This window comes from Scyliorhinus torazame, chromosome 19, assembly GCF_047496885.1.
Source record: "Scyliorhinus torazame isolate Kashiwa2021f chromosome 19, sScyTor2.1, whole genome shotgun sequence".
Classification (NCBI taxonomy): domain Eukaryota; kingdom Metazoa; phylum Chordata; class Chondrichthyes; order Carcharhiniformes; family Scyliorhinidae; genus Scyliorhinus; species Scyliorhinus torazame.
In genome coordinates, this window is record NC_092725.1 from 62,558,299 (window position 1) to 62,572,430 (window position 14,132).

At 47.3% G+C, this 14,132-nt stretch overlaps 1 protein-coding gene across 2 annotated transcripts in view; it reads right to left on the reverse strand.

The window, feature by feature from the left end:
* pus7l (pseudouridine synthase 7 like) overlaps positions 1-13,756 on the reverse strand; it is a 50,027-nt gene extending 36,271 nt beyond the window's left edge. For both annotated transcript variants that reach the window (XM_072484412.1, XM_072484411.1), the window contains exons 1-3: positions 13,629-13,756; positions 11,012-11,958; positions 9,788-9,947 (exon numbers count right to left, since the gene is read on the reverse strand). In XM_072484412.1, coding sequence (XP_072340513.1) covers positions 9,788-9,947; positions 11,012-11,939 — 1,088 coding nt within the window. In that variant the 5' untranslated portion in view covers positions 11,940-11,958; positions 13,629-13,756. The remainder of the gene's footprint in view (positions 1-9,787; positions 9,948-11,011; positions 11,959-13,628) is intronic.
* Between the last annotated feature and the right edge of the window lie 376 nt (positions 13,757-14,132).

Genomic DNA, 14,132 nt, shown 5'->3' on the forward strand with positions numbered 1-14,132 from the left:
GAGGCAGGATGGCCCAAACAACTGTGTTTGCGATAGCCTCGGGAAAGCCAGGTTGCCAGGGCCAGATGGGCTTCCATCCCAGATGATTTTAGGAAGGAAGTGAAGACATAGCAGATGCCCGAATTATAATCTTCCAAAATGAAAACAGAAAATGCTGGATAGACTCGGCAGGTTTGGCAGCATCTATGGGGAGAGAAACAGAGCTAATGTTTTGAGTCCCTGTGGCCCTTCTTCAGAGCTGAAGAGGGCTAGAAATGTGCTGAATTATATCGCTGGAAAAGGGGGTGGAGGAGGTGGGGCAGAATAGGTCAGGGATCGGTCGGAGCTAAGAAGAGTTTGGCCAAGATGTCATGGACACAAGAGAAAGGGAGCTTCAATGGTAGCATTAAGAACTAAATTAGGCTGATAGTGCCAGAATGTGCTAATGGGAGGACAAAGGCCAGTGCTCAATAAAGGCAAAACAAACGAACAAGTGCCAGATGGCCCGGTGGTGAAAGTTCTGGTGATTCTCAAAATCATTCCTTTAGATCAGAAAATTGTATATGCTACTCTATTATTTAGGAAAGGTGAAAACGAGAACCCAGGATGTTTATACACCAGTTAGCCTAACATCTGATAGAGGGAAATTATTGCATCTGATAATTAAGGATAGGTTGACTTAATGTCCTTTTCCAGCAATATAATTCATCACATTTCTAGCCCTCCAGCTCTGAAGAAGGGCCATAGGAACTCGTATGCTGTTATTTGTTTTAAAACTTGCCTTAAGAATCAAAGCCATGGATGCCCTTTAGATAGAAAAAGGATCTTCTGGCGTAACTTTGAGATTATCCCATGAAATGGTAATGGATTCTAAGTTCATTCAGTTCTTGATTCACCAAATCATGCTGTGAAACGCAGGGCGGTATTTATGAAGGCAACCATCTCACCTGCCGGATGGATATCAGGGGCCCCGTGTTGCCTCATTTTGGGAACTTCTGCCAAATTAAATGGCATTCAGGCACTTGACAGGCCAGCAGTAGGCCTTCCCCAGGATTAAGAACCCTGAGGGCAGAGGTCCCACCCACTGAGAGCTGCCAGCCAATGAGGTCAGCTGCTCTTCCGTACTCAGCAGCGGGCACCAAGGAGGCAGTAGCTGCTGCCGGTATGATACCCACTTGAGGCCTCGAATGGAGGAGGGACAGGTGAGTGCAGGCAGGAGAGGGGCTGAGCGGAATATGCAGTGGGTGTTGGTGCTCACCAAGTGGTGGGGGAGAAAGATAAGCAAATCCTGGAATACGTCCTTCTGGGCTCCCGAGGAGGGGGTTGTAAATCATACAATCATAGAATTTATAGTGCAGAAGGAGGCCATTCGGCCCATCGAGTCTGCGCCAGCCCTTGGAACGAGCACCCTACTTAAGCCCACGCCTCCACCCTATCCCCAAAACCAAGTAACCTCACCTAAACTTTTGGACACTAAGAGGCAATTTAGCACGGCCAATCCACCCAACCTGCACATCTGTGGTCTGTGGGAGATAACCTGAACACCCAGAGGAAACTCACGCAGACCTGGGGAGAAAGTGCAAACTCCACACAGACAGTCACCCAAGGACGGAATCGAACCCGGGTCCTGGAGCTGTGAGGCAGCAGTGCTAACCACTGTGCCGGTGAGGGGTGGTCCCTCACCCAAAGGCACTCAGTGCCTTATCAAGGGAGCCAGCATCGGGAAGAGTGGGGAGGGAGGGATAGGGGCGGGGAAGGGAAAGGGGGGGATTTCATCCCTTAAAAAAAGGGACCGGATCTGCCAATAGCAATTCATCAGCTACCTAACTGCCACAGGAGCCAAAATGGCCAAGTTGGGCTGTGCCCCATGACCCAGCCCACCGTTGGAGTCCCCGCTGCCCTGACAAAATTCAGTTCCAAGAATAGCATATGTGACATCTGGCAAAACGATCTCCCATCCCCCAACCGGTATATTTCCTTACACACTGCTTCATTGCTGCTCCACCCCCTCACATCATGCTCTCTTTTAAGGCTTGAGATTCATCCAGCCCCCATATCCCTGGCAAGAATTGCTGGCCAATCAGATGGCTGCCAGTCCCAGCAGCGCCACTGGGAGTGGTGGCCACTACTGGGACTGCATCCATCCCACAGCAATAGCAGCATGTTTACTGCCCTTGAAAGAAGGTCCATGGGGTCAGGGTCAGTGAGGCAAGTACATTGAGATAGCCTCATCAAATCATGCCAAAACTGGACAGCTCATAATTTACAAACACAGAATTTTAAAAAGGTATCTGTGATCATGAAATATATATATATATTTTTTTTTTGAACAGTTACTAAACAAGGGCAACATGCGGCAGACCTGGGAATTCAAGGTCACGAGCGCCCAAGGCACAAAAGATGAACGCAGTCCTCGTAAACATCAACCTCATTTAGATTTAAGTCTCATCCCCGAAGCAAAAAAAGCTCCTGATGCAGTTCTGACCATGTGAGAAATGTTAAGAGTGGCCCAGGGCTAGCTTCAGAGTGAATTGAGAGTCGGTGAAACCTGGACTTAGGGGCTGGGTTTTCTCCCATTGCGGTAGTTGCTTCTGGGGAGGGAGAGGCAGAACGAGAGTGTCGCATTAAAACAGTTGTGAACTATCAGAACTTCTGCTGCCGCCTAATTCGGTAAATGGATATTCACCCGTTTAACAGTTCAACACACGCAATTATTCTTGAAAGGATTGATCTTTACCAGACTTCCTGGGAATCTGTCTTCTTGGGGTGATAGGGACGAGGGTGATTTTGCAGGCGAGGAGGGCAGACGCAGCAGGCCAGTCAAGAGGAAAAGGATTACAATGGCTCCTTTTCCGACCAGCAAAAAGAAGCACGTGCAGAATGTTAACCCCTGGGCCAGCGGCATTTCCAGGCCAGAGCTGCTAGTGAGAAAACAGGAGCCTATTGTGCCATACTTTTCTCATAAGTCTTTTTGTTACTCATTTAAAGCTTTTCAAGGCCAGAATAAATGGTGATAAATCTGACAGATTATCATTAAAAAACCACTAATGTCCATTAAGGAAGGAACAACAACTTTCCTTTCATATAATTGCTTACTCAAACATTTTACAGCAGGGTTTTTCAACGTCAGAGCGCAATCCAGGGTTGTCATTGGAAGGGTCGCAGAACGATCGGTCACGCCGATTCTGCGGTGGTCCCGATCGCGGGAAGAACGCCCGTCTTTTACTTTGAGAATGGCAACAAAGTTTGAAAACGTCCACGGCTCCGGAGGTATGGGCGAGTCAGAAATGGGGATGGTCAGCGGGGTGGAGAGAGAAACTTAAATGTCCAGGGCTCGGGCCTCACCCCCCGGTTTGTGTCAAGACATTCGAGTGTCGGCTGTTGTCCGGGAGATTTTGTGCCGAGCGTTCGGGGTGAGTGAGACCCAGTGATTGAGAGGGGGGTGAAGCCACCCCACTGTCGGGGCAGCACGGTAGCACAGTGGTTAGCACTGTTGCTTCACAGCTCCAGGGTCCCAGGTTCAATTCCCGGCTTGGGTCACCGTGCGGAGTCTGCACGTTCTCCCCGTGTCTGCTTGGGTTTCCACCGGGTGCTCCGGTTTCCCGCCACAAGTCCCAAAAGACGTGCTTGTTAGGTAACTTAAGCATTCTGAATTCTCCCTCCATGTACCCGAACAGGCGCCGGAATGTGGCGACTAGGGGCTTTTCACAGTAACTTTGTTGCAGTGTTAATGTAAGCCTACTTATGACAATAAAGATTATTATTAGGAGGAAGATTCCGCCATCTTGCGAGTGCTTTGATCCGATTCCCAGTGCACGTGTGCCCGAGGCTCGTGTGCTGCTCGCCCACCCCCCCTCCCCTCGCCCCCGGAGCAGCTCCTCTTGGTGATTTATCCACCAAATTAGGCTTGTGCAGGCCCGAGTTCATCTGTTGAGACAGGCCCTGGTGACTGAGGTCCCACTCCCCCCCCCCCCCCCCCCCCCCCACCCCCCACTTGGGGTGAGACCCAGCCTTGGTTTGTGGTTTGGGTTTGGGGGTTACTGGGCACCGGGATTTATTTTGGGGGGAGGGGTCTGGGCTGGGGGTTGTACTTGTTAAAGCCCTGAGCCACACTGAGTGCCGGGCTCGGAAATGACAGTCAGCGTGATTAATCTCAGGAGTTGTGTCCACAGCTTTTTACATTTTATTTTAGTATCTGAAGTCCCATTTTGAAAATAAGTCCCTGTCTCTACTGAGAAGGACTCCCCTCTTATGATATAAACCAAAACCGAACTTTTGTGGAAAAAGGACATGAACCCTGAAAAGTGTTTAGCTTATTTTGGTATTCGAGCAGGAGATCACAATGTTTGGAGAATGCAGGCTTCAGTGGTGCACGTTCTCGATCATTAAACTTCTGTGTCACGATTTGAAATTGCTATCTTGAAGAAATTTACCATTTTGGAAAAATGATGGACTTTTAAAGCTCGATTGTGATACCATCTGAAATCGTGCTCTTTAGTATTGGTTATGTTGGGCTTTCTGGTGCCAATCTGCAAAATAAAATACTTATTGCAAACAAAGAAAAAGAGAATAGCGTCCGCTGCCAACTTTTAAATGAAAATACATTGGGCTGTGTGAAGTTTTCCAGAAGGAGATGGCAGCAGGGAGCAGGTTACATGTCCTGCACGCACACTTGATGTTAATCACCCTCCAGGTATGCGCTTTTGGTGCCAAATCACAGAACAGCGTTGCTTCCATTTTCCAGCTGCTGGCAAGCATGGCAAGTGAACTTTGAAGATGAATGGTTTTCTTAAAAGTAAGAGACGGCCGGAGACTCAAATAGACAGTCTACCTATTGGACAGGATCTTACAACAGAATCTGCTCGTCAGAGCTTCTCAGGAGAGTCCAGAACAGGACAAACTGTGCACACAGTTCTACACACAACTCCGAGGCCTCTGATTAACAGCCTACAAAGAAGAAACTTAACTCGGGAACAAAGGAGTATTAAGATGATTTCTTCTTGAGGTATGGTTTTGTCAATTGTGCCAATGCAAATAAGGATGCAAAGTCCATGTGCGTTATATGCAGGGAAGCACTGGCAAATGAGAGGAGAAGTTTCAGATTTTGAAAGAGAAGCGGTGGGTGAAAAATTAGTTTTGAGGTTAAGACCCCAGAGTCAGCTATTAACTTTACAAGAACAAAGAACAAAGAACAAAGAAATGTACAGCACAGGAACAGGCCCTTCGGCCCTCCAAGCCCGTGCCGACCATACTGCCCGACTAAACTACAATCTTCTACACTTCCTGGGTCCGTATCCTTCTATTCCCATCCTATTCATATATTTGTCAAGATGCCCCTTAAATGTCCCTATCGTCCCTGCTTCCACTACCTCCTCCGGTAGTGAGTTCCAGGCACCCACTACCCTCTGCGTAAAAAACTTGCCTCGTACATCTACTCTAAACCTTGCCCCTCTCACCTTAAACCTATGCCCCCTAGTAATTGACCCCTCTACCCTGGGGAAAAGCCTCTGACTATCCACTCTGTCTATGCCCCTCATAATTTTGTATACCTCTATCAGGTCGCCCCTCAACCTCCTTCGTTCCAGTGAGAACAAACCGAGTTTATTCAATCGCTCCTCATAGCTTATGCCCTCCATACCAGGCAACATTCTGGTAAATCTCTTCTGCACCCTCTCTAAAGCCTCCACATCCTTCTGGTAGTGTGGCAACCAGAATTGAACACTATACTCCAAGTGTGGCCTAACTAAGGTTCTATACAGCTGCAACATGACTTGCCAATTCTTATACTCAATGCCCCGGCCAATGAAGGCAAGCATGCCGTATGCCTTCTTGACTACCTTCTCCACCTGTGTTGCCCCTTTCAATGACCTGTGGACCTGTACTCCTAGATCTCTTTGACTTTCAATACTCTTGAGGGTTCTACCATTCACTGTATATTCCCTACCTGCATTAGCCCTTCCAAAATGCATTACCTCACATTTGTCCGGATTAAACTCCATCTGCCATCTCTCCGCCCAAGTCTCCAGACAATCTAAATCCTGCTGTATCCTCAGACAGTCCTCATCGCTATCCGCAATTCCACCAACCTTTGTGTCGTCTGTAAACTTACTAATCAGACCAGTTACATTTTCCTCCAAATCATTTATATATACTACAAAGAGCAAAGGTCCCAGCACTGATCCCTGTGGAACACCACTGGTCACAGCCCTCCAATTAGAAAAGCATCCCTCCATTGCTACCCTCTGCCTTCTATGGCCTAGCCAGTTCTGTATCCACCTTGCCAGCTCACCCTGATCCCGTGTGACTTCACCTTTTGTACTAGTCTACCATGAGGGACTTTGTCAAAGGCCTTACTGAAGTCCATATAGACAACATCCACTGCCCTACCTGCATCAATCATCTTAGTGACCTCCTCGAAAAACTCTATCAAGTTAGTGAGACACGACCTCCCCTTCACAAAACCGTGCTGCCTCTCACTAATACGTCCATTTGCTTCCAAATGGGAGTAGATCCTGTCTCGAAGAATTCTCTCCAGTAATTTCCCTACCACTGAAGTAAGGCTCACCGGCCTGTAGTTCCCGGGATTATCCTTGCTACCCTTCTTAAACAGAGGAACAATATTGGCTATTCTCCAGTCCTCCGGGACATCACCTGAAGACAGCGAGGATCCAAAGATTTCTGTCAAGGCCTCAGCAATTTCCTCTCCAGCCTCCTTCAGTATTCTGGGGTAGATCCCATCAGGCCCTGGGGACTTATCTACCTTAATATTTTTTAAGACACCCAACACCTCGTCTTTTTGGATCACAATGTGACCCAGGCTATCTACACCCCCTTCTCCAGACTCAACATCTACCAATTCCTTCTCTTTGGTGAATACTGATGCAAAGTATTCATTTAGTACCTCGCCCATTTCCTCTGGCTCCACACATAGATTCCCTTGCCTATCCTTCAGTGGGCCAACCCTTTCCCTGGCTACCCTCTTGCTTTTTATGTACGTGTAAAAAGCCTTGGGATTTTCCTTAACCCTATTTGCCAATGACTTTTCATGACCCCTTCTAGCCCTCCTGACTCCTTGCTTAAGTTCCTTCCTACTTTCCTTATATGCCACACAGGCTTCGTCTGTTCCCAGCCTTTTAGCCCTGACAAATGCCTCCTTTTTCTTTTTGACGAGTCCTACAATATCACTCGTCATCCAAGGTTCCCGAAAATTGCCGTATTTATCTTTCTTCCTCACAGGAACATGCCTGTCCTGTATTCCTTTCAACTGACACTTGAAAGCCTCCCACATGTCAGATGTTGATTTGCCCTCAAACATCCGCCCCCAATCTATGTTCTTCAGTTCCCGCCTAATATTGTTATAATTAGCCTTCCCCCAATTTAGCACATTCATCCTCGGACCACTCTTATCCTTGTCCACCAGTACTTTAAAACTTACTGAATTGTGGTCACTGTTACCGAAATGCTCCCCTACTGAAAAATCTACCACCTGGCCGGGCTCATTCCCCAATACCAGGTCCAGTACCGCCCCTTCCCTAGTTGGACTGTTTACATATTGTTTTAAGAAGCCCTCCTGGATGCTCCTTACAAACACCGCCCCGTCTAAGCCCCTGGCACTAAGTGAGTCCCAGTCAATATTGGGGAAGTTGAAGTCTCCCATCACCACAACCCTGTTGTTTTTACTCTTTTCCAAAATCTGTCTACCTATCTGCTCCTCTATCTCCCGCTGGCTGTTGGGAGGCCTGTAGTATACCCCCAACATTGTGACTGCACCCTTCTTATTCCTGATCTCTACCCATATAGCCTCACTGCCCTCTGAGGTGTCCTCTCGCAGTATAGCTGTGATATTCTCCCGAACAAGTAGCGCAACTCCGCCTCCCCTTTTACATCCCCCTCTATCCCGCCTGAAACATCTAAATCCTGGAACGTTTAGCTGCCAATCCTGCCCTTCCCTCAACCAGGTCTCTGTAATGGCAACAACATCATAGTTCCAAGTAGTAATCCAAGCTCTAAGTTCATCTGCCTTACCCGTAATGCTCCTTGCATTAAAACATATGCACTTCAGGCCACCAGACCCGCTGTGTTCAGCAACTTCTCCCCGTCTGCTCTGCCTCAGAGCCACACTGTCCCTATTCCCTAGTTCTCCCTCAATGCTCTCACCTTCTGACCTATTGCTCCCGTGCCCACCCCCCTGCCATACTAGTTTAAACCCTCCCGTGTGACACTAGCAAACCTCGCGGCCAGGATATTTATGCCTCTCCGGTTTAGATGCAACCCGTACATCTTATACAGGTCACACCTGCCCCGGAAGAGCTCCCAGTGGTCCAGATAACGGAAACCCTCCCTCCTACACCAGCTGTTTAGCCACGTGTTTGTCTGCTCTATCTTCCTATTTCTAGCCTCACTGGCACGTGGCACAGGGAGTAATCCCGAGATTACAACCCTCGAGGTCCTGTCTTTTAACTTTCTGCCTAGCTCCCTGAACTCCTGCTGCAGGACCTTATGCCCCTTCCTGCCTATGTCGTTAGTACCAATATGTACAACGACCTCTGCCTGTTTGCCCTCCCCCTTCAGGATTCCCTCTACCCGTTCGGAGACATCCTGGACCCTGGCACCAGGGAGGCAACATACCATCCTGGAGTCTCTTTCACGTCCACAGAAGCGCCTATCTGTGCCCCTGACTATAGAGTCCCCTATTACTATTATTTAATTTAGAGTGTCCTCCAAATTAAAAGACTATACTGCTGTAGCTAACCTGTAATCCAACATTAAAAACATGTCAAAAGCTTGTGAGGACATCAGCATTCTGTATTTGCATCTCCCAGGAGTATCCAGTGCTGAGTAAAACACACATTTTGTTGCTATTGCCCTTCACAACGACCTAGACGGCACAAAGGAATTGGCTGAAGACTGCACCTGATATATGCAATGCCCTCTCCTCTTTTGCACCTGATTGGAATGGGATCGTGAGGACCAAGCACGCTCGCCTTTCGCATTGAAGGTAAGCAAACATGGCGTTTGTCGTGAAGGTCAGAAGACGGGGGTCGCAAAGGTCGGCCAGCGTGGGTTGCAAAAGTCGGCCGGCGTGGGTCACGAAGGCTGGCTGACATGGTCACAAAGGTTGGCCGGTGGCAAACGTGGGTCCCAGGAAAAAAAGTTTGAAAAACAGTGTTTTATAGGATGGGAAGCAGACAAAAAATCGATACTGAACCAACCAATTAGAACAGCTGACCAAATATTTAGTATGAGATGTTTTTAAAATGGGCTTGAAGGGAGTTGGAGAAGCAAAGAGATTTGTGGAGGGAATTTCAGAGCTTAGGGCCTAGTCGCTAAACGCACGGCTGCCGATGGTGGGACAGAGGAAGTAGGGGATGTAAAAGAGGCCAGAGGTGGCGGAATGCAGATTTCGCAGGGAGTTAAAGAGATAGCATGGGGTGAAGGCATAGAGGGATTTTGAACTCAAGGTTGAGAATTTCAAAATGGGCAAATGCCAATGCGGGGCATTAAGTGCAAGGATAATGGGTGAACTGGACTTGGTCCAAGTTAGAACACAGGCAGCAGAATGTTGGATGAGCTTACAGAGGGTGGAAGATAGACAGACCAGGAAACCGATTATCTTTACCTGGTCTGGCCTATATATGGCTCGAGTCCCATATCAACATTGGTGATTCTCAACTGTCCCCCCGAAGTGGATCACTCATTTGATCATCACTTTCTCAGAACACATAGGAATGGACGGTAATTGTCAGCTTTGCCGTTGGCACCAGCATTCCGAGGATGAATTAAGAAAATAACAGAATTCTGAACTTGCCTGTTGATTGTCACATTCTTCACTACCATAGTTTGGGAAGTAATGGCCTTCTTGTCTTTGATACCCGCGTAGCTGAAATCCGATGGCACCACGCCAAGTTCTGAGGCCAGGCAAGCGACTGCCTCAAGTGTTTCCATATTCACCTTATGCAGGGTAAATGCTTCAAGAATGTACAAAATATATATTTTTTAATCTGCGGCCCAATCACATCAGGTATAACTATAAATTCTTCCCCCTCATTATTCACTCCTGGATAACTATCCATCTAGAAAATAATAATTTGATTGAATTAATACTTCCAGCATTCTAAGCAGACGTGAGGGGGTCTTGGCAGACACCAGCCCCTCACTCACCATTTGTGTCCAATATGGACAACTTCTGTTGTCAACCCCTGGCCGTTAATCAACTGGCCTCAATCTCAATTATGGTTACCCACAAACTCTAACCTCATTACAACGGTGACAACACTGCAAATATCCTTCATTTACTGCTAAGGGCCTTGGGAGGTACTGAGGGAGTAAAAGGCTCTATAATACTGCAAGCTTTTCTTTTTTTAATTTAGAGTACCAAATTCATTTTTTTTCCCAATTAAGGGGCAATCTAGCATAGTCAATCCACCTACCCTGCAGATACAGGGAGAATGTGCAAAGTCCACACGGACAGAGACCCGGGGCCGGGTTCGAACCCGGGTCCTCGGCGACGTGAGGCAGCAGTGCTAACCACTGTGTCACCGTGTTGCCCTGTTACATTGTATTTAAGGCACAGAAAAGGCCATTTGACCTCGAAGTCTACGCTACATTTTGTACACCAGGCAAGTTTTCTGCCACCCTTCTTCATCTGCCCCCATCAACATACACTCATATTCCTGTGTTTGTGTTAGACTCAGAGGAGATGCATTGTGTTACAAGGTGACTGAATAAAGTCTTCCTGTTATTTCCTTATCAATGTCTCTGCCGCTGTTATTCACGCCTCTAGAACCATTTCATTTGAGCTCCTTGTGGCCCTCACGATAACGTTCACCCCCTTCAATCTCAATTCAATTCCAATCCACATTGTAGAACGTCTGATGTTTCCGTATCCTTCAGAAAATCAATATTCCCCTCCCCTTTCCCTCTAAAATTATCTAAAATATTTAAAATAATTTGCGCAAACTTTTTCAAATATCACATGAAAATAAAGATCAGCGTCACACGTTGTTCAAAAGCACAAAGTAACCTCCAATACCTGTGTAAATCATTGGCACTGCCCCACAATCATTGGCATGTCGCTTCCTGCCGGATATAATTTTGTCTCGAAACCTCACAGTGATCACTGCACCTTGGTGACCGTCGCCGTCTTGTGCCGAAAAACTTTTCGTTTCCACCAGTTTCCCAAAGTACTTGCTGACAAGGTGGTGGACGGCCTTCCGGTGCTCCTTACTGCCATCAGGATGAAACATGAACTTTGAACTTCGATCTTTTGAATCCAAGAAACAGAAAAGGCCATTGACTTCTTCTTCAGTCACCAGCTGGCAGAGCTCTAAATACTGAGGGTCAGGTATGGCCTGAATTTCGGCACTGTTGGTAACAGTCTTTAGGAAGGGGAATTTCTGGCGTACAGCTGAGTGAATGGCAGCTCGCTGGCTTTTCTCTGGAAAGGTCCCCAGTGAAAATATAGCCTCTTCTGCCGTCCCCTCCCCTTCTGCGGGCTTACGTTCTTTAGCGGCTAATGCAAATGTTTCCAGCATTTCTGCTACAGAGGTACCCAAAAGCAAATCCAAGGTATCTTCCAGTGTTTCGGATGCTTGCACTGAAGGAGAGTTCAGTGAAGATTCTGACAAATTTCGATCAGCAGTCTGGTTAATTTTGCTGTGCTCAACTTTAGCATCCTTGGATTTGTCAACTTTTGGCAATTCAGGAAAGTTTTCCAGTGTTTTCTCTTGTCTCTTCAGTCTCTTGTTGCATGATGGATGGACCATTTCTTGCTCGTATTCAGTGTCACAAGAATCCTGGCTACGGTCAGATCCAGCATCACTGACTAGCTGTCCGTGCACATCAATCTCAGTTACCATAAAGTCACTGGCAGAATTCTTAATTGTGCCACAGAAGCCGGTGTGATCACTGACCCAGTGAAAGGGTAAACCATCCATTCTGCTACCAGGGAATTCCTTCATGTCAAGGCTTTATTGATAGCTGCAAAGAAAAGAAAAATTACTCAGAGGTGGTTAGCAAAAGTATTTCGGCACTGTTGGTAACAGTCTTTAGGAAGGGGAATTTCTGGCGTACAGCCGAGTGAATGGCAGCTCGCTGGTTTTTCTCTGGAAAGGTCCCCAGTGAAAATATAGCCTCTTCTGCCGTCCCCTCCCCTTCTGCGGGCTTACGTTCTTTAGCGGCTAATGCAAATGTTTCCAGAATTTCTGCTACAGAGGTACCCAAAAGCAAATCCAAGGTATCTCTCAGGTGGTTAGCAAAAGAGTAAGATAGCCAAAAATGAAATAAGGATGGTTGAAAGCTTGAGACAAAAAAAGTACACCAAATATCCTGAATACCCAATGTTTTGTGGTTCGCAAGCAGGTCCTGTAAGCATTGTAAATTGGTCATACTCCAGCCAATGTGAATGTGGGCTGGCAAGTTTTCACCTGTCATTTTTGTGTGCTCATTTATAATGTTGGTTGTCACTTGCTATACAGGGAGATAGTATGGACTCAAAGGGCCAAATGGTCAATTTTTGTGCTGCAATGGCTCTATCAGTGCATCCTCTCGCTGAGGGTGATAGTCAATAACAGTACAAATGGCTGCAGCAAAAGCCGCTAAAATTACTTGAGAGGAGTTTTTACAATCTTTTGATGCAAGTGAGGGCACCGTTACTCAAAAAACACTTAAAGCCATGACAAAAGTCAGTCTTGGGGCAGCACAATAGCACAGTGGTTAGCACTGTCGCTTCACGGTGCCAGGCACCTGGGTTCGATTCCAGGCTTGGGTCACTGTCTGTGCGGAGTCTACACGTTCTCCCCGTGTCTGCATGGGTTTCCTCCGGGTGCTCCAGTTTTTCCCCCACAGTCCAGAAATTTGTAGGTTAGGTGGATTGGCCATGATAAATTGTCATTTAGTGTTCAAAAAAGTTAGGTGAGATTACTGGGTTATGGAGATAAGGTGGAGGCATGGGTTTAAGCAGGGTGCTCTTTCCAAGGGCCGGTGCAGACTCCATGGGCCGAATGGCCTCCTTCTGCACTGTACATTCTATGTAAATGGTAGCAGTTATTCCTCAGGGTCAGAAGGAAACTTTAATCCAGAGGTTTAGAATATATACTCGAAGCAACCCATGATGAATACCTCCAATTTATTCATGGCTCCTGTCAGTTGGATAGCGAAGAACCCACATGGCCTTTGAATTTTAGTGATGATAAATCCAAGACATGGTCAGAGCCAGAGTCCTTCATGAAAATATACTCAGCGGTTTAAAAAAAACACTACAGGATTGCATGACTTATGTGAGGTGCCTCTCTGAGAGAAATGGGTCCACGTCGAGCAGTGCCCTTACTTTCCAAATATAATTCGGCCAACGCCTTTTATTTTGTTACATTGAAACATTGCCCCTTTAAATCGAGGCGATTATGCTGTTGCGCTTCCGCGTTGGCAGAGGGTGAACTGAGCGCCCAGGGCCGAAAGCGGGGCCGCTGCAGCAGAAAAGTTTGATATTAAAAACTGTCGTTGACGACAGAGAAGGAGGCAGAATTTGCAATTGGGCTGTAATGAGTGCGTGCACTGGGTGAAATGGTGCGCAATGCAGGTACAAGCCCCTTTGTTCCCTGGCCAGTGTATGGGCGGGATGCTGAGAGGCTCAGGGAGCTGCCTGAACTTACCTGCTGCTGCCTGTCTGCGGGATCCTTGCGCTGACATTAAAAGGCCTGGGCAGCGGAGCGGCTGCCGTTGTTACTCCGCAGTCTGGCTGCTGAAGACACGCAGCAGCTCTTAAAGGCAAAGCCTCTACCCCCCCCCCCCCCCCCCCCACTCCCCACACACACACCACAACTGTATTTTTTTTTAAACACAGCCAAATAACCTCTTATTCACAGGCAACACCAACCCTCTCTCACTCTCCCAGGTTGCTTTCCTTCCCAATTCAGAATTTAGAAAAAAATCTTTCAGCGAACTAATCATTTCCAGTAAGTTAAAAGCAAATGACTGCAGATGCTGGAATCTGAAACCAAAATGCTGGACAATCTCAGCAGGTCTGACATCTTTCTCCATGGAGAGAGAGAACGGAGCTTTGACAAAAACCCTTTGCCAAAGAGCCATCCACCGATGCTGTCAGACCTGCTGAGACTGACCAGCGATTTCTGTTTTAATTTCAGTAAGTGACCGGC